Consider the following 26226-nt stretch of genomic DNA (forward strand, 5'->3'; position numbering starts at 1 on the left):
CCAAATTTGCTGATTTCTTCTAAAACAAAAAAAAATCAGAATATACATATGTATGTATGTATTTATTTATTTATTACTGGACTTAAGCATTACGCTTATAATCTTATTTAAAGACAGAGATTTGACTTCTGGATCTATTGTATGTCAGGTAGGTGAATAAGAGATGAGATGAGTATGTTGCTAGAAGTGACAAAATTGAAATGACATGATATTTTGATTTCTGCAGAGAACTTTAGAACACCTTGCTAAAAATCTTGTTCTTCATCTGATCAGAACTCTTGTCATGTGAAGTAAGAAAAGTCTAGTTATGGGTTAACAAATGTCTGTTAAACAACTCTTTTCTGCATAAATATCTTTCAGAGATTTTAATGTAATTAAATGTCTTTCTGTCTTACAGTTCTGATCTGCCTTTTTAAGTGGGCTGCGCTGTGCAGCTGTGGTGAACACTCAATAATGAGTGGGGTAGCGTTGGGCCTTGAGATAGTATTTGTCTTCTTTCTGGCCTTATTCCTGCTTCATCGGTATGGAGACTTCAAGAAGCAGCATAAGCTGGTGATCATAGCAACGTTATTGGCTTGGTATCTCTGCTTTCTTATTGTATTTATACTGCCTCTGGATGTCAGTACGGTAAGAGAGTTGTGAGATTTCCTGCTTAGATGTGTAAAATGTGTATTTTTTTTTTTAACTAATAATTTCTTAAACATCAAATAAATTTTCCAAAAAGTATCTTACTAAAATAAACACTTGTTACCTTTTTGCATGACAGCATCTGTGCTTACAACTAACGTTACTTTTTGTTGATCTCACCTGATAAAAAACATATTTCAGATGCTTTAAAATTTCATTATTTTTTTTTTTCAATATAAATTATCTCTTTAGGTAACAAAAACACTTCCAATGTGTTTACTTACTTGTCCTGCAGATTGCATGTTGTTTTGAAGGTTTATTACTATATTTGCTCCAAATGCAGTACAGAAAATGTCTTTTAAAGTGGGTCTTATTGTTTTTAAATAGATGTTATACATTTTTGATCACTGATGTAAAATTAACTGTCTTGCAGACTATTTATAATCGGTGCAAACTTGCTGTTAATTCCAGCCCTGCAGAAAGTAATGGCTCTTATGTTTCTCTTGCTCCAAGGTATGAGCTATATGTTTTCCTCATTAGATAATTTTTCAAGAAGTGTTTTACGATTTTCTTCTTTTAAATGATAGGAGTGTACTGTGATATAAAACCTAATAAACAAGGGTTATCTGTGTGATATGACACCTGAAGATTGTAATCATACAGGAAGGTGAGCGAAGAAGTGAAGAAAAATGCATCTACATCTACTGGTAGAATTATGCAGTTGTTCTAACTGATTACCTAAATATTCCTTTCTTTTTTCTTTTTTTTTAAATCATGCTAGATTTCTTCTATCTTGTTGTTAAAGCAGTAGAACTAAGCTTTTCAAACTGTCTTGGTTATCTGTGAGGACAGACCTTGGTGAATGGTTCTCTTTCCTCCAGAGTCTTAAAGACTTTAGACCTGAAAATCTAATTTTGCACGTTATGAATGAAATTGGTAGACTTGTCTTATATGTAAACAGTATATCCAATTGCTTATTATAATTGTGTGTACACACACACATAGTAATTAGAATTATCTGAAATTTACTACATTCTACCAGAGTAATGATAGTCTGCTTGCTGTCTTCTGGCAGGAAGGAAGTAATCCCTAAAACATGGTGAATGTGGGCTCTTTCCATGGCTGCTCATTCTTTAGCTGCTATTGGCTCTTTCTCTATGTTGTAGATGTAGATGTATGCAGTGTAGTTATCTGTAAGACAATTAGAGCATTTGAGATGTCAGTTGATCCATCCATGCAATGTATTGCCAGTTCTGTTGCACCACAGCAGAGGCTATCTGGTTGTTGTATATTCATGGAAGAACAGTAAAATGCCAGACTTAGTGACACAACTTTGTACCTTTTATTTAAGACTATGGAATTTACAATAATTAAGCATACTTAGGTAAATACACAATTTGAAAACTATTCAATAGCGTTTCTATTTACTTACAGTTTCAGAACATGCTGGTGGATGTTGTATTACAGTATATGACTTGAGTATTTCAAATAGCAATATCAGTGTAAGTTTGAGCAGATATTGTGTTGATACATGTCAGATCTTAAAACTTCAGGTGACACCTGTAGTCATACTATCATTCTGTGGTAATTTGATAGTTTTGAAACTATTTAGGCTGTGTACATAAAAACCCACAGCTCAAGCTTAACTAGTTCAACCCTGGAAAACACCAATTGTTTCTCAATAGGTAATCTTATTAAATTGACTGTGTTGCCCCTTGACTCACCATTGCTTTATTACCCAGGCAGGTGTGGGAATAAACATGAAGTGCCTTAGAGAGTAGATGTGCACTTTGGGTTTTGCTCTTTCATTTTTTTTCACTGAAAAGTTTCTTGTGGCTTTTTTGGTCTTCTGAAGCAAGCGCTACCTGTCAGAGAAGTGTTGGCTCAACAAATCACGGTTGATATAAGCCTGATTAAGAAATAACTAATACACTTTATTTTTCTTTTTTAATTGCTAATGCTCTTGGTAGTAGAGCTAGGTAATGGGGCCCCTAGATACTTCATAAGAACCTACTCCACTAACTAAAGTTGAGTAGTCTTCTGTCTAAGGAGTTGATTTTTCTTTGCATGAAGCAAGCATTTACTGCCCAAAAAGAAAAAACTATAAGCTTGTATTGCTTAATTGTTTATCTCTGTAGACTGTGAGCTACTGTTTTTTTTCTCTAAGAAAGCTGCCTTGTACACATATGTTATGTGTGGTGAGGAGAGCAGTAAGCACTTTAAAGTAGTGATTCAGTTTATTTTCTTCTGAGATGATTGTTGGTTGACTATGTACTCAAATAGTTGTGTATTACTTCTATGCTTTTTTTCAAAGACCTTTCTAGATAGAGGAATTTATAGAAAATGTATTTTATACTTTTGGCCCTAAAACTAATAAGAAGTTTCTGTACACTGTTACAGCAAGCAAAAATGCTTTAAACCCTGGAGTTACATTCCTAATGGAATTATGCCAGTTTTCTGGCGTGTTGTGTATTGGACATCACAGTTTTTAACATGGTAAGTAAAGCAAAGCAACATGACAAAGACTACAGTATATGTGTAGTTTCAAAGTGTGGCTTCTTAACAGTGATAATACACTTTTTAAGAATATATGTCACTATTCCACAGACCTATCTAGTCATGTATTATTTGCTGGCAATGAAATTTCTCTAATAATTAATGTATTAAATTGAGCATACTTTTTCAGGTGGCAGCGTTTAACTCTTGCTTCACTTCTTATAGTTGAAACTGAGCAACTTATACAAAGGTGTTTATGGATAGATTGTCAGAAAAAAATGGGGTTTAGGCAAACAGCAAAATAACTCATTCATAAGTTGGTTGATTTTTGAGTAATATTGTAAATAATTTTGTTTTACTGGACATACTCTATAAAGCTATAGATGTAGCTGCATCAAACAGGTTGTCTGTGCTTTTGGGTTAGACTGATGTGTGGTTTCAGATCAACCTACCATCAAATTATTATTTTTGTAGCTGTGTCAAGAATATCAGAGTTGGTAGTGAGTTTTCAATTAACTCAGATTTTTCGAAGTAAAGCTAACTGTATAGTTTCTATCTGCAGCATGTTTAAGGTTTGCTGTCAGACTAGTATATCTAGAACAAAACATTGAACTAGTCTTTAGCTTAAACACCCCTATCTCAGTATCCAGCCACTGCTGGATAAACCTACTGTTTGGGTTTTTTCTTCTTTTTGTCTTTTTCCTTTTTGGTTGACTGATGTAATTTGGTTTTGTTTGCTTTCCTCTTAGGATTCTGCTACCTTTCATGCAGTCATATGCTAGATCAGGAGGGTTCTCCATTACTGGAAAGATTAAAACTGCATTGATTGAGAATGCAATCTATTATGGCACTTACTTACTGATTTTTGGAGCATTTTTAATATATGTGGCTGTAAACCCAAACTTCAATTTACAATGGTAAGAATAATGTTGTAAGGACTGGCATGGGTTCTTATGAAATTGTCATAGGTAATCTCTTCCATATATGAAATGAGTGTTTTTATAATAAACAGGTTTAGTTGATCTGACTTTTGCTAGGCAGTTGGGAAGCTTTGTTGGCTTTTTTTGTGAAAAGGGATTTTTTGCCTATTTATAGAAACCTATGTTTTGGTTTTCTAATTTTGGCATGTGTGGCAGAGGAGCCCCTTGCATTAGCAGTGGGATATTTTTTTCTCCCTACAAATCCATTTACAAAGTTAGTGCAGAAACTTTGTCAGTGGTGTCAGAATAACATCTTTCAAAAATCCTGTGTCAGTATTTCCTGTGTAGCGCTTCTGTCTTCTGTGGATTCTATTTAAAGGAGATAAAATACTTGGTATTTATAACAGTGCTAATGGCCTTCCATACTAGACACAATTACCATTATGTAATGCCTCATCGCTTTCAACTCCCTCTTTGTATGCAAATCTTGCGTTCTGAGACTGTTGACTATAGTGACTATCATTATAATGTTTCAACCTTGCTTTCAGTAAGTTTGTTAATTTCCTGTTGCTTCCTAAAGAAACATACTCCTTGAGAACAAATATTTTTGTTTTCGCTCCAGAGGAGGCAGAAGTGTGGGAGATACAGAAAAATTGTGGCAGCTTTAAATATGATCAAGTAGCAGACTTGCCCTAGGCAAGAATTACGGATGATACTAAGCCTGTTTCTTAAATTTGAAAGCCCTGTTGATGCATAGATACTTCAGGGTTGCTTTCTTGAGGATGGGGTAGGAGGATGTTTTTTGTTTGGGTGGTTTTAGTTTGTTTTTTGGCGGGGGGGGGGGGGATTGTTTGAGTTTTGTTGGTTTTTTTTGTTTTGTTTTTGCAATTTTTCTTTTCCTTAGGAGCCAACTTCAGACTATTGGGATAGCCGCTGCAAACACATGGGGTCTCTTTCTTCTTGTGTTGCTTTTGGGTTACGGTTTGGTGGAAATTCCCCGTTCTCACTGGAATGGGGCCAAGAGAGGTTATCTGCTCATGAAGACCTATTTCAAAGCTGCTAAACTGATGACTGAAAAAGCAGATGCAGAGGAGAATTTAGAAGATATTATGGAGGTAAGCAACTAGCTTTCACTATGAAGTAAGTGAAGGCTGCAGTTAATCATCTCTGAATTTCCTGGTATTGGGCACTTGTGGCACAATATTCCAGTGTGGACTTGAAAACGTGGTGTACATATGTTTCAGTAATGTTCATGCAAATTGTGTATGTCTGCACATACGTTCTTCTCCTTGTATATTTCTGGAATCTTGAGAAGAGTTTCCAGATTCAGTTTGCAGGACCATGCTATGTGCCTTTGAGAAGAGAATATATAGAATATTGGGGTTTTTCCAATCAGTTTATTTTGAGACTGTTTATTGTTATTTGTGAGTGAGCTATAGGATCTAATGCAATTCAAGAACAGAATGGAAATACAACCCATATGAGTAGCTTTTCCCTGTTCTACTGCTGTGGTACCGTGGCTTGGAAATAATACTCCTGAAGAGTTTTGGGTAGGGTGGTAACTGTGATATATCAACATAAAATAATAGCAGAATCTTCATTCGTTAGTAATAGAAGAAATCTCTATAAACATCTGGGTGGGACATAACTCCAAAGCTTACTAGAAAATGAACAAGAAAAACTTGGTTTACAAGGATAGCACTTTGAACTGAATGGAACAGAATAGAGTATTTCATTTGGAAGAGACCTATAGTGATCATCTAGTCCAACTACCTGACTGCTTCTGGGCTGAACAAAAGTTAAAGCAAATTATTAAGATTATCATCCAAAACCTGCAGAGGGAGGTACTTATCTCTGCTCCTGGCTATCCAGTAATAGGACACATTGGAATGGTTCAGAGCTGTGTCTGGGGAGTTTCAAACTGGACAGTAGGAAGCATTTCTTTACTGAGAGGGTGGTCAAACCCTAGAACAGGCTTCCTAGAAAGGTGGTTTATGTTCCACCCCTGTCAGTGTTTAAAAAGCATTTGGAGAGTGCTTTTAATAACAGTTTAGCTTTTGGTCAGCCCTGAAGTGGTCAGGCAGTTGGACTAGATGATTGTAGGACCCTTCCAACTGAAAATGTTCTGATCTGTTCTGTTTCATTAAACACAACATACTCTGTGCCGTGAGGGCTCTTCTGTGGCTTAAAACCCCAGCATTTTGATGGAGGCACCAGTATACCTGGAGCCAGGTATTGACATTATTGGCTCACCTGTTTTTTCCCAAGTCTCCCCCCATTAGTGGGAGAATTGAGGGAGAGGCTACCTGTGCTCCTCAGGTTTTTTAGCATTCTTGCTGGGGCTGTGAAATCTCTTTTAATCAGCGTCAGACTTTTTGTTGTGACATCCTTAGTGCCCCTATGAAAGAGCAGGAATGGATTGCAGTCTGAAGGGTGTACCTGTCAGTCTTGTAGTGATGACCCCGATTTGGGCTCAGGGAGGCAGCAAACTTCCCTGAAAAGAGGGTCTTGTACTAGACTGCTGTCTTGTGCTAGATTGTCCTTTAAGTCAGGTATGGTAACTGACAGATTCTGAGGTTATGTCATATACAACATAAAACACATTTTATTGTTAATATAGGATAAAAACCTTCCTTCAATGTTTGGCACTTTTTTTTCCCAACTTCTTTTTCTTTCTGTCTAGAAACAATTGCACTATGATTGCACTGTACCTTAGAAATTCTGGCCAATATTTCATTTTCAACCTTCACAGGAAGACTGAACTATGTGAAAATATGTAAAATTTTTTAAGAATGTTGGTGATGATTCTGAGAGCTTGATTGTTAATAGTATGAGCTGCTGCTGCATCAAATCACAAGATTTTAGCTCTCACCCAGTTTAATTCAGGCTTTTGTTTTTTTTTCTTTATCAGGGATTATGAAAATGCAAGAAACTGTAGTGGTGGATGATACTTCAAATTTATTTTTTTTTAATGCTTTTTCCAGTCCAGTGCTCTACTTGATAGGGCTGAATATGTTAGGATTGACTCTTACAGACATTCTTGAGGGATTTTCCTTTTTTTTATAATCCCACTACATAATAAAAAATCCTTCTCCATAGACTGATCAGATCTCTTGTGAGATGCAGAAGGAATTCAGATTTACTGAGAGGCATCTCTTAGAACAGCTTTTTATATGTGGAAGGACTGTCTATATCCGTTTAGCCTCCTTTGACACACTAAACAAATACAGTTCTTTTGTCTGCTTAATCATCCTATTTGACAGTATCTCTAAGCCTTTCCAATTATTTTTGTCCTCTAAAGTCTATAACTTTTTGTTGTTGTTTTGGTTTGGTTTGGTTTTTAAAGTGTCATTTGTAACAACAAGAAACCATCAAAACATTATCTCTAGATTGCCAATAGGATGAAGAATAAAATTTGTTTCTCACTAAGCCTGATAAACTGCCAGAGCCAGTTCTGACAGAACTTTTCTAGCTGTTAGGTAGCATCTTTTTATTACTAATAAATGCCAAATGGTTGCAGAAGTAAGCTATGTGGAGATAATGTGAGGAAGATATAAAATGAAGAAGTGTAAAATTATATTCATCAAGCTCCTTAATGTAGTAAAATGAAACTAAACCAGGCAAGACAAACTCCTCCTCTTTACCTACAACTAAAACAAGAATTTTCCATTTCAGCATTCATGTGTAGAAACTAGTCCTCCACACATTCACAGAGTATTGTTTGCGTACTGGCATAGGTTTATGTATATATATTCTTTAGAAATACTTCAGTTATCTTTTATTAGATATCTAGTAGAGCTATGGCTTTTAGGAAGCTCTATTGTTTTTAAGCTCTGATGGTTATCTTTTCCATTGGAAGCACCAGAACTCTTGCCTGATCCTGTAAAATGTTTTAATCTATTTAGCAGAATGAAACAAATCTGTATTTTTTTTAATTCAACAGGAAGTTCGTAAAGTAAGTGAGAGTATCAAGTATAACCACCCTTTGAGAAAATGTGTTGATACAATACTGAAAAAGGTAACAAATTTCTCATCCTTCAGTCATAATTGTTCAACTGGGAGGGGGTGTTCCTGCACCTGGTGAATACTTGTTCATTATTTTCTTTTCCCCTAACATAAAATCTGTAATTGGCATCTTGTGAGTTTCTGACTGGAATTTGAATTTAAATTCTTTGTAAAATGCTTTCTTTTGATGTATTTTGACATATGCAGTATTGAAACAGACAAATCTACACTTTAAGTGGGCCTTTCCATTGCATGAAATGCACCAAACATTTACTCATAATTAACAAAGAGCACTTGCTATTCCTTTATCTTCCAGTCAATTTTCACTTGTCTTTCCCAGTGTCCTACTGAGTACCAGGAAAGAATGGGTAGGAATATGGATGATTATGAAGATTTTGATGAAAGACAGAACAGTTATCCAACTGAAAAAAGTTTGGTCAAACTTCACAAGCAGGTATATTAATAAATGAGAGAATGCCTCACTTATGCTACCATAATGAGAATAAATGCTAGTCAAACAAAAATTTTCAATGCACTTTACCTGAATTGCTGAGTACAGTGGGTTTTGAGCTTAACAAAAGCTTTTCTCAGTGAAAATATAGAAGTTTAATATCCCTAGTAATGTCCAGATCAAATTTCTGCATGTATAAAAAAATGTTCTCACTCCATTATATCTTGACATTGTTTTAACTGTGGGTAAGCTTTGTAATGATTGATTGACAGCACATTCTAAAAAAGAAATTGTAGTATAAGATTGATATTTGCTAAGATGCAGAAAATAAAATGGTATGCTGGAAAAAGTAGGCTGTCATTGCTACAGATGGATTGTGATGAAAGTGTTACCATAAAAGTCAGTTATAGGAACTCTCTAAGACTCAATTTGGAGTTTTAGAAAGCAGGCATTGTTTATTGCAGTGCAGGGCTCACATGCAAATCATTTTGCAAATGTGAGTGCACCCGTTACTTGCCAGTAGCAGTTATATATTTAGCATATTCATGCATATTTACAGAGTTTCCAGGAAATAATTATAATATTTGCATCCTAATTAAGCATGCTCTTTGTTGCTTGGTGGGGGTCTGGTGGTCACTGATAGTCTTCCTTACTGTGTTTATTGAATGACCTCAGTGCTTGTGCACACTCACAAAGCTCTACTGATGAGTTAGCAGTTGGTATGTCCTTGCTTCTGTTTTGTTTCAGTCTCGCTTCACTGTGGGCGCCACTCTGCTATCTTCAAGGCTAGCATCCTTGGTCTTATTTACTGTCTCCTTAGTTGTTATCAGTCCTGTGATGTTCCTTCATGCATCAGCCGAACATTCCTTTCTGTCTACATGTTAGTAAGTTAGAACAGTTTGGTCTGTTCTACTATGTTAAAGGCACACACAATATTATTAGTGTAAGCCTACAAAAGAACTTCAAAACACAGGAATCATGTAGATAGTCCTTTTATGATTTATGTATTTAGATAATTAATTACTGGCTTTTGTTAATATACAGAAGTAATCTTTGCAATCCTGCAAAATACACATCTGTAAGGGATTTTGCAAGGCTTTTCTCACATTTCTTGAAACAAGTATGTTGTAACCATAATTTCTTGGAATTTGTTGTAGGTAATCTATTCAGTACAGAGACATCGTCGTACACAGGTCCAGTGGCAAATTCTTTTAGAACAAGCGTTTTACCTAGAAGATGTGGCAAAAAATGAAACCAGTGCAACTCGACAGTTTGTTCATACCTTTCATTCCCAGGAACCAGAGAACAAAATCATTCAGTATTTCTACACACCAACTGTTGGTAGGTGCTGTAATGCAGATTTTGAATATGCAAAGGAGTAACTGGTACTGTTCCATAAGAAGAATTTATTTTTTTAATGTAAAAGGTTCAGTTACAGTAGAGGGAAACAAATATGCATCTTAATGCATTTCTGTAATGGAATACACTTCAGTTACTGATCATTGGATCATAGAATAGTCAGGGTTGGAAAGGACCTTAAGATCATCAAGTTCCAACCCCCCTGCCATGGGCAGGGTCACCTCACACTAAACCATATAACCCAAGGCTCTGTTCAGCCTGGCCTTGAGCAAAGTCAGGGATGGAGCATTCACAATTTCCTTGGGCAGCCCATTCCAGTGCCTCACCACCCTCACAGTAAAGAACTTCCTGCTTATATCCAATATAAATTTCCCCTGTTCAAGTTTTAAGCTCTTCCCCCTTGTCCTATCACTACAGTCCCTAATGAAGAGTCCCTCCCCAGCATCCCTATAGCCGCACTTCAGATACTGGCATGCTGCTATGCGATCTCCATGCAGCCTTCTCCAGGCTGAAGAGTCCCAACTTTCTCAGCCTGCCTTCATACAGGAGGTGCTCCAGTCCCCTGATCATCCTCGTGGCTCTTCTCTGGACTTGTTCCAACAGTTCCATGTCCTTTTTATGTTGAGGACCCCAGAACTGCACACAATACTCCAGGTGAGGTCTCACGAGAGCAGAGTAGAAGGGCAGGATCACCTCCTTCAACCTGATGGCTCCTTTTGATGCAGTGCAGGGCACGGTTGGCTTTCTGGTCTGCAAGCTCACACTGAAGCCAGCTCATGTTAATTTTCTCATTGACCAACACCCCCAAGTCCTTCTCCACAGGGCTGCTCTGAATCTCTTCTCTGCCCAACCTGTAGCTGTTCTGGGATTGCTCTGACCCAGGTGTAGGACCTTGCACTTGCCATGGTTAAACTTCATAAGGTTGGCATCAGCCCACCTCACAAGCGTGTCAAGGTCCCTCTGGATGGCATTCCTTCCCTCCAGCGTGTCAACCGAACCACACAGCTTGGTGTCATCGGCAAACTTGCTGAGGGCGCACTCAATCCCACTGTCCATGTCAGTGACAAAGATGTTGAACGAGACTGGTCCCAACACCGATCCCTGAGGGACACCACTCGTTACTGGTCTCCAGCTGGACATTGAGACATTGATCACAACTCTTTGCATGCAGCCATCCAGCCAGTTCTTTATCCACCAAGTGGTCCACCCATCAAATTGATGTCTCTCCAATTTAGAGACAAGGATGTCGTGTGGGACAGTGTCGAATGCTTTGCATGAGACCATGTAGATAACGTCAACTGCTCTGCCCCTGTCCATCAGTTCCGTAGCCCCACCATAGAAGGCCACCAAATAGGTCAGGCAGAATTTCCCCGTAGTGAAGCCATGCTGGCTGTCACCAAGCACCTCGTTGATTTTCATGTGCCTTAGCATGCCTTCCAGGAAAATCTGCTCCAGGATTTTGCCAGGCACAGAGGTGAGACTGACTGGTCTGTAGTTCCCTGGGTCATCCATTTTCTCCTTCCTGAAAATGGGGGTTATATTTCCCTTTTTCCAGTTGTCGGGAACTTCACCTGGCTGCCATGATTTTTAAATGAAATGGCCAGTGGCTTAGCAACTTCATTTGCCAGCTCCTTCAGGGTCCGCAGGTGGGTTTCATCAGGTCCCATGGACTTGTGCACATTCAGGTTCTTAAGATGGTCTCAAACCAGATCCTCTCCTACAGTGGGCCTAAGGTCTTCATTCTCACAGTCCCTGCGTCTGCTTTCCAAGACTTGGGTGGTGTGGTCAGAGCATTTGCCAGTGCAGACCGAGACAGAGAAGTTATTGAGAACCTCAGCCTTCTCCAAATCCAGGGTCACCAGTTCTCCTGATAGCTGCTGGAGCAGGCCCACGTTGTCCCTAGTCTGTCTTTTATTCACAATGTACCTATAGAATTCCTTCCTGTTATCTTTCACGTCCCTAGCCAAGTTTAATTCTAACTGGGCCTTAGCTTTCCTAACCTGGTTCCTAGCTTCCCAGACAACATCCCTGTATTCTTCCCAGGCTGCCTGTCCTTGCTTCCACCTTTTATAAACCTCTTTTTTCCTTCTAAGTTTCCTCAGCAACTCCTTATCCATCCAAGGAGGTCTCCTGGCCCTCCTGCTGCTCTTCCTTCTAGTCAGGATGCAACACTCCTGAGCTTGTAGCTGGTGATCCTGGAATATCAGACAACAGTCTTGGCCCCCCTGCCCTCTACAGCTATATCCCATGGAACCTTACTAAGCAGGTTCCTGAAGAGGCCAAAGTCTGCTCTCTTGAAGTCCAGAGTTTGCTGCATGCTCTTCTCACTGTCCTGAGGATCTCGAATTTGACCATCTCAGGATCGCTGCATCCAAGGCTGCCCTGGAGTGTCACATTTCCAACTAGTCCTTCCCTGTTGGTGAGCACAAGGTCAAGCATGGCACCTCTCCTTGTTGGCTCCTCTGTTACTTGCAGAAGGAAGGTGTCTTCTGCACAATCAAAGAACCTCCCGGATTGCTTGTGCCAGGCAGTACTGTCCCTCCAACAGATATTAGGGTGGTTGAAGTCCCCCAGGAGAACAAGGGCCTGCAAGTGTGAGGCTGCTCCTATCTGTCTGTAGAGCGCTTCATCCACAGAGTCCTCTTGATCAGGCGGTCTGTAACAGATCCCCACAGTAATGTCCCCCATAGCTGTTCTCCCTTTGACCCTGACCCACAAACTTTGTTAGCTGCTTATTGGCTGGAGCAGCTGAACTATCTCTACATCGCTCCAAGCATTTATTATAGGTGCTGGCAACTGACTGGGTGTGTTGGGATGGAATGATGCCCCCATCCCCCAACACATCTAGTTTAAAGCTTTCTTGACCAGCCTGGCAAGCCTCTTACCAAAACAGTCCACAGCTTCACCAGCCTCTGGTAGACCTGGCCTCTCAAATCGAGTCCCATGTTCTAAATACCCAAACCCCTGACTATGGCACCATTGTTCTAACCAGTTATTAACCTGCCAAATCCACCTAGCCTTTTTAAGGTCCTCCCCTTTATCCTGGGGAAATGATGAAAAGACTGTCTGAGCTCCAGAGCCCCTAACCATCTCTCCCAGGGCTCTGTAGTCCTTAGTGTTCTCCAGACTACTGTTATGTGTATCTCTAGCACCCACATGGACTACTAGAAATGAAGTCAGTGGAACTTACTAGACCAGGCAACCTCTCTGCAACATAAATATTGTTTATATATATATATATTATATGTATACATATGTATATATATAGAATCTAAACTTAAAAGCAGTTGCATGTTGTAATAGAAAACTTTGAAGCCTTAGAAGAAAGAAAACAAATTATTAAGTTAGCAGATGAAATTACTGCATCACAGATACCTTCTGCATTTGTGGAACATTACTGAGATGGCACCACTCTTCTGGTAAAGCAAAGAGGAAAAGATTCTCTGTCTGTCATGTACTGAACATAAGGAGATGTAGCTGCTTGTTCATCTTTTCAGAAGGTGCCTTTTCCCATGTTTTAACTTCTAATTTGTTGTGCAGTAGTAATGGGTTATTTCCCGGGTAGGACAGCATCATTTTAGAGCCTAAGTTTTGTTTCCAAGAGAGTAATAGACGAACAAACAAAAAGTGGATCACTTGTAGTATCTGTGCCAAACGTGAAGAGTTCTGTTCTGCACACCCCACTCTCCCCAGTCCATTTGCAAAATTTGCCTCCCAGATTCCACCCTGTTTTCTCCTGTTTTCCGTATGATTATTTAGAGCTGAGCCAGATCTCTAGGCTTTGGAAGACCCCTAAAATTAAGTGTGTGACCCCGTAGATTCTGGTCTTCATTTTAAAGGTGTGTGTCCAAGAAGTTTGTGACTTTTTTTTGTGAGGGAGTTCAATTTCTGGTTGTGTAATTTTCATTAACCCTTTCCAGTTGTATGTATGTTTTTTTTTTCCAGAGTGGTACTGGGAATGCCTTCTACGACCATGGTTTTATAGGGTGCTTGCTGTTGTTCTGGCCACATTCTCTGTCGTTGTTGTGTGGTCAGAGTGCACCTTTTTCAGCACAAAACCAGTTTTATCACTGTTTGCAGTTTTCATACAGCTGGCAGAAAAGACATATAATTATATATACATAGAGGTAAGTTTGAAATAATCAGTCAATAAAAATCTTTCAGGTAATTTGTTACCACAACATTAGACCAGATTTATTTAAAAGTAAGCCTCTAAATAATCTGTCAACTCTCAGAAGGTCTCTAAAACATGTAACACCATTGTTTCTGTGGAGTGAGTCAGCCTTTTGCCACTTTCTTAAAACTCTCAATGCAGGATGAGTGTGTGACCCAGTTGAGCTGAATGTCATGTGTGGAATAATCTGTGAAACCTTAACTTGAAGTTTGTGTTTAATCAGCCGTGTGCGACCTGTCTTTCCTAACCAGGAATTTGCTGCTGACCAGAAATACAGCCTCAGGTGTAGCTAGCATACACATGTACAAATTTATCAGTAAAGGAACTGAGCTGAAAAATTCCAGTATACTAACAAAATAGGTTGCATCGAAAACACTCATTTTTATCCCTTTTTGTGGGAAGAAATGCTAAATTATCATAGTAATTATCAAGGTAATTACAGCAATTTCATTTACGTAACAAGAAGTAGAATTAATACTCCTAGGGTCAGTTATCATTATATGAAATGCAGGATGTTAAAGTATAATTCTTAATTGGTGAAAAAAACTCCTGAAGTTTCTTAGAGCAGGTGAGAGCTGGTGTTGCTGTCCCATCTCAAAATAAAAAATTAGACTGCAGTCAACTTATTGCCTGCACAGACTGTGTGCTGAATGCAGTAAAACCTTTAGTAGACTTCTACATTCAAGTGACTTTTATATTTTTTTTCACAGATGGCCTGTTTTCTTACCATCTTTTTCTTAAGTATCTGTGTTTACTCTACTGTCTTCAGGATCCGTGTATTTAACTATTACTACTTATCTTCACATCATCAGACAGATGCGTACAGTCTCCTTTTCAGTGGCATGTGAGTATGTGGTATATATTTTGCAGATTTTCTGTCAGATACTCAATTGAAGGTGTCCATGAAAGTTTCATTTATATTCTTTCATTTAGAAACATACAGGTATATTCTGTGAAATACCAAGTTACAATTTGTGAATATCATTAGTCCAATAAATTGTTTTAAATGCTGTTGCTTCTTGTATTTGTGCAGGTTATTTTGCCGTCTTACTCCACCATTATGCTTGAACTTTTTGGGCTTGACCCACATGGATGCAATAATCTCTCACAAAAATACTCAGCCAACTGCTTATACATCTGTAAGTACAGAAAATGTGGGTTTGAGCCATCTATATGATTTGGAAAATAGGCACAATATTTTAAAATATTTCTTATATTAAGATTCGGATATTAAAATATTTTCATTACTATTACACAGGTAGACATAGTTACTTATAGTTCAGTAATGATTGCTAGGAGTCATCAATAGTGCAGTTTTTCTGTTTAGGTCTCTTTATCCTAAGAAAGTAAAGTGTTACTGTGAAGAGTTCAGACTGTTCTTCACTTCTTCAGAGCTTTAGCTTCCTCTGTTTTTAGCGTATGGGGCATTTTTATAGACTAGGAGTAAACCTAACTTGCCACTAAAAAACAGTGAGTTTGGGATAACTGAACCACAGTTTCTGCAGGACAGCAGGTTACATCTCACATCTTTGTTGTTAGCAAGTGGATTCTTAAGTGTTGCCCAGAGATGCCTTTCGCAGCAGATGAAAAAAGATCCACCAGATTTGAACTGGTCCTGGATTAGGTGAGACAAGATCAAGCATCTTGGAAACCTCGAAGTGGATACACTGCTAGAGGCAGCCTTTATATCTGCTTATTCTGGGTCAAGTGTCTGAAGCAGATCTGTGATAATGATATTGACTGATTTTCAGTAAATGTAAAGGATTCTGTGTTTGTGTGTTGTGGACTGAAAACAGTAAGATGGGACAATCTTTATGGATATATGTAGAAAATACTTGATTATAGCTTGGTTTTGGAATTCTTTTTCCAGATAATGGGATCCATGAGAGTACTATCCTTCATTGCAGATGGATTTTATATATATTACCCAATGCTTGTTGTCATTCTCTGTATTGCCACATACTTCAGGTAAGTGATATGCAAGACAGATCCTCTGTGTTTCTTTACATGAATAATATTAGTTTCAGTGATCATTCTCTTGAGATGAATATCGTGAGATATTCTCCTTTTCCAGCAGATGAGTTATGAAATAATAACAAAAATGCAAAACCTAAACCAATACCTAGCTGTTTATATATGTGAAATGTACACATTTCAAGAATATTCATTATATTAACTCATAACTGAGTTGTGGAGGCTTTTTCCCCATTAAACTTCATTCCTAGATTTTGAGGTCAGATCTGTTCAAACTTTGGAGCCTGCTTAGATTCTGCTTTTGAGATTAAAATTACCATGAGGAAACTGTTTTCAGCAAGGTTTTCTAATATGTTAAGAAGCATTAGCTGAAACTGTAGTTAATAAACTTTCTAATTGGTACAATGATTTTGTGATCCATACCAGACTTCAGTTTGAAAATATAGTGGTTTAAATCGTTTGATATTGTTTCCCTAAGGCACAATTTCTTGGCAGCTGTAAGGGTAGTTACAGAAAATACTGCTATATATATTATATGCTTGCTTTATCTTACATTTCAAAATGTTTGCTTTTGAGCTCTGTAATGGTTGAGATACTGTAGGTTTGCCCAGCTACGTTTGTGTTCGCTTCCTTTATTTTGCATGACTCATCTACATTGTAGTAAAACACCTTGGTCTGTCCATAAAAACCTACGTACATCCATATATAATAAGACAACAAGGATCCTGTCCTTATTTTTGCATGCTTACTTTTAGGTTAGGGTACAAAAATGGTGGTGGAGGGGAAAAAAAAAACAACAAGCAAAAAAGCCCCCCCAAAAACAGTGAAGCCAACAAGAAGAAAATAATTTGTGTGACTTCTTGTCTGTGACCCTGGGTCTTGAATGCCATAGTGAAAAGGAAGAGAAGAAACTGAGGAGAGGAGCTTGCTTTGCGAGGACTTTGCTGCCCTCTAATAATTCAGATGCATGTAAAACACTAGATAAAATCTATCACGGAAAGCTGTTTAATGCAGCAGTCTTAAAGTTCAGATAGTATAGGCAAAAAAAGCTTTTCAGCGTAAATATACAATGAAGCCAACTTTGAACATGATATTGATACACCAGTTTAGAGAAAAACAGCAACAAAAACAGCAGGTGTGTTCTCAAGTGTGAAGCTGAAAAGGTGAAAGTGGTTTAATGCTGTCTAATTCAAGGACTAGGTTAAAAAAAGTGGAGCAAGCTTTTTATCTGACTGCTGCCTAATGTGTATTCAGCCAGCATCCCTGAAGTGTAAGAATATGCCGTGTTTCTCCCAAGTGAAACCTGAGATGAAGGTGGCTTTCCTGTTACTACTATTTCAAAACCACAGATATCTTAATAGGCGGAATATTTTGTAGTAATTGTCTTCTGACAAAGAAGAGTCAATGAGATATCATGGGTATAAATTTTGTTATATGTGAGAACATTTCAAGCAATTGTCTTAAATCACTACTCTCAAGACTATAGACAGTGTTATTCTCAATTTGAATAGGAGTATTCCATTACTTTCAGTTGGATATGCGAACATGTCACTGTTGTGAATTTTCTGATTTTTCAGTATAATAATGTGTCTTCTATATTGCTTTATTCTTGAATTGTCCATAAATTTCTGAGTAATTTGTTTCACATTTTGCATTGTAATACCTCTATTCATTGTAAGTTAACAAACAAAATTGCTTCTCCGGCTTTACCAGTTTAGGAACTCGTTGTTTGAATCTTTTGGGATTTCAGCAGTTCATGGGGGATAATGAAATGACCTCTGATTTGATTGATGAAGGGAAAGAGCTAATCAGAAGAGGTAAGTTGGGTCGTCTATCCTAGTATTCCTACGAAGTACACTATGTCATGAGCTGCCCAAACTCTGTTGTCTCCTTTACAGTTTTTTGCTGCTTCACCTAACTGTGTTTTATCACAGAAAACATGTTGTTCTGTAGAGCTGTAATTATCTGCTGGCTTTGAAAGATTTTTATTTTTTAATGTAATTCTTATTGAAAGTATTTTGTGAAAGTTGTTAAAAGCTATGTTTAGAAATTAAAATCTTTGGATACAATTTTATATTGTGAAATAATTTTAGACCTCTTTCACAGTTATTAAAAAAGCCTAGATTTTCTTAGAGTAGGTTTCTTTGTGGATTTGGGTTTGGTTTTATTTTTTTCTTTTTGAGAGAGATGCATGTCTCTCCTTCCCTTAAACAAGAGATTACTATCCTTTGATGCTGAGATGTTACATTTACAGCTGTATAGTAGATACAGACACAAACTATTTGGGTAATACTTTGGGCCTCCCAGAACTTCAGCAAGATTTTAATTTGATAATGCTCAAGTTTGTTCTTAACATCATACTTTTTCCAATTACTTTTTTTTTTGTTAGCTAGTACCCACGTCATGCCTTGACCCAAGATACCATCACGATTAATTAATTCCAACAAGAAACTCCATAATGATAGACAAGCAGCTTTGTCTTTTGTTTTCATTTAATTGTATGAGCTATTTATTTCTATGTAAGTAGGAATCTTAGCAAGTTAACTTTGGGTTTTCACTGTTGGTTAAAAAATATTGGTAATGTTTTTTCTTGTATGGAGCTCAGCTGTTTCTTTTTTTTTTCTTATATAGAGAAAAGAAAACGTCAAAGGCAGGAAGAAGGTGAAAACAGAAGAAGGGTATGAGATTGTTTTAGCTAATTACAATATTAATATACTGCAATATCTGATAGGATTCGCCATTGCTATTTAATTCAGCATGTTCTATTTCACAAAAATGTAAGTCCCCAGTAATTGATGGAATCAGTTTAATCTTGGAGAGTAGTCTTGGCTAGGAATTGGGGGGAATAATTTACATTTTAGTTTTAAAGGGTAAGAGAGAGACTCTGGTCACACTACTTGGTCACTTTTGTTACTGTGCTGTGAGAGCAGTGTATGCCAATAGGTATAATAAGCATTAAGAACAATCCTGATTGCTAGGATGCAGAATAATCTGAAATAGCTTATTATCAGTCTCTTATGTTGATACTGCTCTGCTTGAAATAACTGCAGTTGCACTGTCATCGTGTTCACTGAAATAGTTCACTATAGTTCAGTGTTCACTGAAATAGTTCACTATACTCCTCCCAAATGTACGTGTTGCTTTGTATGCCCTTTGGAAAGTAATTGACACAGATTTTTGTTTGTTTGCTTGTTTTCAGAGGAGGGAATTACATTTAAGACAAAATTAATACTTTTATCACTGGGTAACAAACAGAATGTTTGATTCAGATCAGACTTTCGGTGCATAATGAGTTGAAAAATCTATGAAAGCGGTCAATCTGGATAAAAATAATTCAGGCAGCTTCATTTTAAGGGGCATCAGTTAACTGTGGCTTTAGTTTTCCATTTGTTTATAACATTTGGAATTTAGTATAGAAAGTCATGAAGAGATAAATCAAAAGATGCATGTAAAAAATGAATGGACTAAAGGAAGGGAAAAAATTTTATCTGCAGAAAGGTAGGATAATACTGGGACTAAAACCTCTTGGCTTTTCAAGCTCAGGAATACTTTAATTCTGGATGACAGCGAGTACAACCAGGACAGACAGGCCTTTCTTCTGATCCTCTTCCCATCTCATAACTTTAGAACTTGAGCATACTGTTAAATAAAATAGTAGCAAAGGCATGCTGCATTTAGTATACACTGAAATGATCTGACATTAATAAACAATTCTGGTTCAACAGCAGACTCAGTTTCAGATGTTACCTGTTTTTTGAGTTTACATTAAATACTGTAGTGCTTTAATTCTTGAAACTCTTTGGGCTTTTGAGAGTATTATCTTTTACTGGATCATGATTAAATGTTTGATCGTTCTGCATCTTAGAACTAACATGGCATAAATTAGCACAAGAAACTTCGAGTATAGAGTTCTTACCAGCCCATAATCTGGGATCTAGATATGAAACTGAAAGTTACTGGAGCAATTTTCTGGAAAAGTTGCTTTGGAGGAAAAGTTTCTGTTGAGACATGAAGTTGTTTCCTAATAAAAGTATGAGATGTCTTGTTCTTTAATATTTCATTACACTTGATACTAAAATGTTTTCATACTAAAACATGATGGAATGGAAACAGAACAAGAAGCTAAGTAAACATGGCTTGTCCAAATATTTTTGTGCTATCTGCTTCTGTTTATTTTTCCATTCTACCACTAGATGGAAGTAGAACTTAAAAAAAGCAACCTTCCCACCATAATTTGGAGCAGTGTAGTGAACTTTGAATGCAGATTTAGTAGGTAGTTTGTTTTCTGCAAGCCTTTTTTCTAAAGAACTTTACAGTAACTGGTTTAGTGAAGGGATTTATTGAGTTTAAAATACATACCAAAATTCTTCCAGTATAAAGATACTGAACAGGAACACTTTTAAAGTGTTGCTTTCATAGGATGATGTAATTGACCAATTAGCTCTACATTGCAGATCTGGAATATGTCTTGATTTTCCATAGGCTTTTGTTGTGTTGCTTTTTCCTCACCACTTACATTTCCTTATTTTATCTTTTTTCCCAGGAGTGGAAAGAGCGATATGGAAATAGAGATGATTCCGCTAGAAACAGAGTTGTCCACACAGACCAAAAAGAATCCAGTTTCTCAGAGGCCAATGCCAATAGACGTAAGCTTTATGGAGTTTGTGGGGAGTTTGATTTGTTTTTTTATTCTAATGTCTTGCCTGCACCACGCTGGCTGTGTGAGTAGCTTCAAATACATTCATTTTTGTCTTAGTTGATGTGCTAATATATTCCTTTCTTTGGCACAGTGCCATCTTGCCCGTTAAAGCCACCTGAAAAGAGTACTGTGTTTCTTCCCATCTTCTGTACTCTCTCTAGTTGAGGTTGGAGATTCTGGCTAGTTTCAACACCTTGGTCTTCTTATGGGACATATAATGGCCGCAATGAGAGTAGCAGTTGTCAACAAAGAGGTTATATTTAGGGTATATCTTGAAGTTTGCAATTTTAAATATTAAATTTACCTCTTGTAGTTGCGAAGTAACTCTTCAGATGGGTATAATTAAATTATCAGATAGATGGCCAATGAATGTGAAATCAATAACATATCACATGAGTGTATACGTACTCATCTAATAATGTCTGTTAGCACAAAACATTTGTGGATGCTCCATACTTCCAAACAGTTTATTTGTCACAGTCTTAATGTTTTTTTTATGTACTTTATGTGCCTTTTGTAAGCTAATGACAAATAAGAAATGAAATTTAAAAAAAAAGAAGGGAAAAGGTGGGGGAGAAGGCAAGCTCTGAACATGCTTTTGCAACAAATCTGGTAGATTTCTCCTCCTCTTTACAGAGTTGCAAACTCATATTCTCAAAGGTAGCCTAACTGTGAGATTATATTAAATTATTAGTATATTCTATACTTTAATGTAACTAAAGGAACATGTGGTATTTCAATTCTGAAACAAGCTGTAGGTACTGGCCTAATGAAAGTGGCAGAGTGACCTGCAAAACCACTGTACTTCATTAGTTCATAAGATTGCCTCTTTAAAAACAAACAAAACAAAAAAAAAAACCCAACCCTTCAGCCATTGTAATTAAAGTGGGAGGTTGGGGAGATGAATGGTTGATTGTTCATCCATCTAATTTAAAAGTAAAGTTTGCATATAACTTTTTTTTCATTCTTATAGAATCATGGAATAGCTAAGGTTGGAAAACACCTTAAGATCATCTAGTTCCACCCCCCCTGTGATGGGCAGAGACACCTCACACTAAACCATGTCACCCAAGGCTCTGTCCATTGTGGCCTTGAACACTGCCAGGGATGGAGCATTCACAACTTCCCTGGGCAACCCATTCCAGTGCCTCACCACCCTAACAGTAAAGAACTTCATCCTTATATCCAATCTAAACTTCCCCTGGTTAAGATTTAACCCATTACCCCTTGTCCTATCACTACAGTCCCTGATGGAGAGTACCTCTCCAGCATTGCTGTAGCCCCCATTCAGATACTGGAAAGCTGCCGTGAGGTCTCCATGCAGCCTTCTCTTCTCCAGGCTGAGCAGCCTCAACTTCCTCAGCCTATCTTCATACAGGAGGTGCTCCAGTCCCCTGATCATCCTCATGGCCTTCCTCTGGACTTGTTCCAACAGTTCCATGCCCTTTTTATGTTGAGGACACCAGAACTGCACACGATACTCCAAGTGAGGTCTCGCAAGAGCAGAGTAAGAGGGCAGGATCACCTCCTTTGACCTGCTGGTTGTGCTGCATTCCATGCAGCACAGGATACAGTTGGTTTTCTGGGCTGCAAGTGCACACTGCCAGCTCATGTTCATTTTTTCATCGAGGAACACCCCCAAGTCCTCTGCAGGGCTGCTCTGAATCTCTTCTCTGCCCAACCTGTAGCTGTTCCTGGGATTGCTCTGACCCAGGTGTAGGACCTTCCACTTGGCATAGTTAAACTTCATGAGGTTGGCATCAGCCCATTCTTTGCAAAGTAGATCTCATCTTACTTGAGGGGCAAATGATAATTGTAGTTTCTATGGACATGCAAAAATTAATTTGAATACAATGAATTTGAGCATGTAGTTGGTTAGTTTAATATCTAATTTCTCTAAATCATCATAGCTAAACTTTGGATGACTTAGTAGCAATTTATTATTCTGGTATTTAAAGTTTGATGATTTCACATTCTCCAAGGTGTTCATAAAGCAAATGAGTGTCTTTCCTTCCTTTTACCTATTCAGCTCTGTCAAAGTATACCCGATCAAATGGCAGGACTGAAAGAGATAGAATAGAACTTCTTCAGGATGCAGAACCTTTGGATTTTAATGCAGATTCAATTAATGATGACCCTCTTGAATCGGACTCTGGAAGGTGACGGTCTTCTGTCTTTATTTACAATGTATTCTGATTTACGACGCCTGTATCAGATGGCTTCCTAGTAGGTTTTGTAAACAAAAATTACCACTTTACCTGGCTCTTTTCCTTTCTTCCTTCTCCCCCATGATACGGTAATTGTTTTAAAACCAGTTGAAACCCGAAGCCTTTTCATTTTTTTTTAGAAATGTCTTAGTAGAATTTGAGTTAAGTATAATTTTATATGTCAGCATAATCTGAAAAGGCTGCATATATGCATATACTGCATATAAAAACAGAAACCTGGAGAATGACCTGCATGATGTAAGGTTTTCTCTAATTTCCTAGAAGACTTTAGAAAGTTTATTTGATTTCCATGTATAAAAATCATCATAGAGGGCTGCAAGAAAGAAAACTGCATATTAAAAGACCATTAGTTTCAGTAATACACCTGGGGATCAGATCTTGGAATGACTGGACTAATAAATTAAATCTGAAATTACTGAACAGAAAGTTCCCAGCTGAACAGTGTAGCTCTGTCTGTAATAGAGAATTCTGTGATTCTGTGGTGGTGGCTGCAACAGCAGATTTCCTTAGTCATGCTATAGAGTATTTTTCATGACTGCTGGGCTCTGCTCGTATTTAAGAAACAAATAATACATTTTATGGGTGCTTTTTTATCTAGGTAGTTATGATGTAGAATCATTTAATGATAAATAATTTTAAATTCCTATATAAAAGTTACAGTTTACATTATTTTTTAGCTAAAACTAGCATGCCGAGTCCAATTAAAAAAATCATGAATGGTTACAGTTGACTCATATTTACAATGTCAAAAAATAAATGCCAAAATCACGCTATTGAATGACAATGCCAGTTTTTCAGATCATGTCAGCAATGTTAGTTTACATCAACAACTAACTTGTCTAGTCCAGTGTCGCCACATTTCAAAAGCTGGCTCTTTTTAAGCACAAGAATTCAAAGAAGATCTAGCCTAACATTTTTGTCAGTTGTTGATTTCCGGACGGTGTGAAAGGGATAATAGTCTACAAAAATAGCAATATACATATATAATTCTTTTGGAGCAAATACTTTTCACGTACAGTATCTGAAGTCTTCTGGCACCTATACAGATTTTGTAGAGTGGAACATTCTGAACTTTTTTTTTTTTTTTTAAAGAAAATCTGGAGCCACAGAGCTTAGTTGTGTTCTTTTTTAGTAACCTGCATTGATTTCATAGAAGTAATAAATCAAAAATAATCGTATATGACATTTCATTTCACTTAAAAATACCTCATTATAGTAACATTGATTTTTTTTATTTTATTTTTTTTTTAAACTATAACTTCTGTGGTAGTTACAAGTGTTCTAGGACAGTAAGAGCTTTAGGAACACTAGGTTCTGGCATGAAGTCTATTCAGGTTTTGGGAAATACTGCAGAGAGGAAGTACATTGTGCTTTCACTGAGACTTGTATGTGCTTTTAAAATGCTTTTAAAATAGATTTGACCAACAATTTGTGAGGCTTTTTTCCCACTAAGAGTGCAGCTATTTGTTCTCATTATCTTTGAAACTCTTATTTCTCCTAGGAATACCCACTGGGATGTACTGTTAATCATCCAAACTACTTTTGGATGCTGTTGTTTGGTTTGGGGTTTTTGTTTGTTTGGAATTTTACTGTCACTTGGTTGGGTTTTTTGTTTGTTTGGGTTTTGATGATTTGGGGGGGGGGGGGTGTTTTGGGGGGTTTGGTAGGTTTTAGTTTTTGTTTTGTTTGTTTTGGGGGTTTGTTGGTTTGGTTTGGTTTGTTTTTTTAGGAAAAAGTTCTATTCAATAAAAACATTCAACTTCTTTTCTTTGTATGAGGAAACGAAGTTCTTTAAGACTCCCAGTATTCATATCACTGCTTTTTTTGGTCACGAGATCTAATTTAATGACTGCCTATGAAATTCTCATGGAAACAGTAATTCAGTAGAGCTTCAGATCATGTAATTCATTGAGAGTGAAGGAGTAAGAGTTCAGTGAGTTACATGATTTCTTGGGTCTTTATTTTTCTATTTCCCTTGATACTTTTTCATATTTAAAATTGATTCTGCAGGTACCAGCCTGGTGGAAGATACCTGTCGATGTCTCGGAGCAAAATATTTGATGATGTCTAAACTCCTCAAAGCTAAAGGAAAATTCAGTGGAAATCTATTCCCGCTCATTGCTTGGAAAATACTATATTTATGATATATCACTGAACCAGAGAAGATAATATTTCTTTAGAATATGAATATGAAGGAACAACTATTTTGGAAATGCACCTGTATATGACAAGAATATGCTTCTTCTATTGTAGATATTGTTGTCCATCAGTGTGGGTTTTTGTGTCATGACCAAAAGGAGAAAAAATTAATAGAGTGTAAACTTCATAAATATACCTGGGGCTCAACTTGCTGTAACATTTTAAGTTTTAGGAAAAGGATTTTTTGGAAGGAATCATTTTGTATTTTAACAGGTGCTGTGAGAGCATTTTAATGCATCCAAAGTGCAGTTTTGTCAATTACTATAATAAACACTTTCTATATTTTTTCTATTATAACTTAATGCCTAGTCCAAAATCTACTGAATGAAATTAAGGCTTCTTTGGGTTTCAGTGGTCTTTGAATAATAGAATCATAGAATCAACTAGGTTGGAAAAGACCTTTTAAGATCATCAAGTCCAACCATTACCCAGGACCGCCAAGACTGCCACTATACTGTGTCACTGAGGGCCTCATCTACGTGGTTTTTGAACACTTCAGCTTTCCTGGGCAGCCTGTTCCGATGGCTGATTACCCACACTGTGAAGAATTTTTTCCCAATATCCAATCTAAACCTCCCCTGGTGCAGCTTGAGACCATTTCCTCTTGTCCTACCACTTGTTACTTGGGAGAAGAGACTGACCTCCACCTCACTACAACCTCCTTTCAGGTAGCTGTAGAGAGGGATAAGATTGCCCCTGAGCCTTCTCTTCTCCAGACTAAACCCCCGCAGTTCCCTCAGCTGTTCCTCATCAAACTTGTGCTCCGGACCCTTCACCAGCTTTGTTGCCTTTCTCTGGACCCACTCCACCCCCTCAATGTTGCTCTTGTAGTAAGAGCCCCAGAACTGAACACAGGATTTGAGGTACAGCCCCATCAGTGCTGAGTTCAGAGATATGATCACTGCCCTGGTCCTGCTGCCCACACTGTTGCTGGTACAGACCAGGATGATGTTGGCCTTCTTGGCTGCCTGGGCACAAGCTGACTCATGTTCAGCCGGCCATCAATCAGCACCCCCAGGTCATGTATCAGACCGTGTTTAAGCAGAAAGATTGAATGGCAGGCTGTCTTCACAAAGTCATAAACTACATGTTCC

At 37.6% G+C, this 26226-nt stretch overlaps 1 protein-coding gene across 1 annotated transcript; it reads left to right on the top strand.

Annotated features, from left to right (window-relative positions):
* The first annotated feature begins 253 nt into the window (after window positions 1–253).
* Window positions 254–25137, top strand: LMBRD2 (LMBR1 domain containing 2). The gene is made up of 17 exons (XM_057431125.1): window positions 254–627; window positions 1061–1140; window positions 3028–3123; window positions 3873–4040; window positions 4948–5158; window positions 7987–8061; window positions 8389–8502; window positions 9657–9840; window positions 13804–13985; window positions 14743–14876; window positions 15066–15171; window positions 15903–16000; window positions 17720–17823; window positions 18638–18684; window positions 20550–20652; window positions 22735–22864; window positions 24944–25137. Exons 1-17 carry the CDS (start codon window positions 379–381, stop codon window positions 25002–25004), a joined length of 2142 nt encoding a protein of 713 aa, XP_057287108.1. The 5' UTR covers window positions 254–378; the 3' UTR covers window positions 25005–25137.
* Window positions 25138–26226: the final 1089 nt, after the last annotated feature.

The sequence above is a fragment of the Pezoporus wallicus genome, unplaced genomic scaffold, assembly GCF_028554395.1.
Source record: "Pezoporus wallicus isolate ANWC-B61680 ecotype Strahan unplaced genomic scaffold, APGP_CSIRO_Pwel_v1 contig_8692, whole genome shotgun sequence".
Classification (NCBI taxonomy): Eukaryota; Metazoa; Chordata; class Aves; order Psittaciformes; family Psittacidae; genus Pezoporus; species Pezoporus wallicus.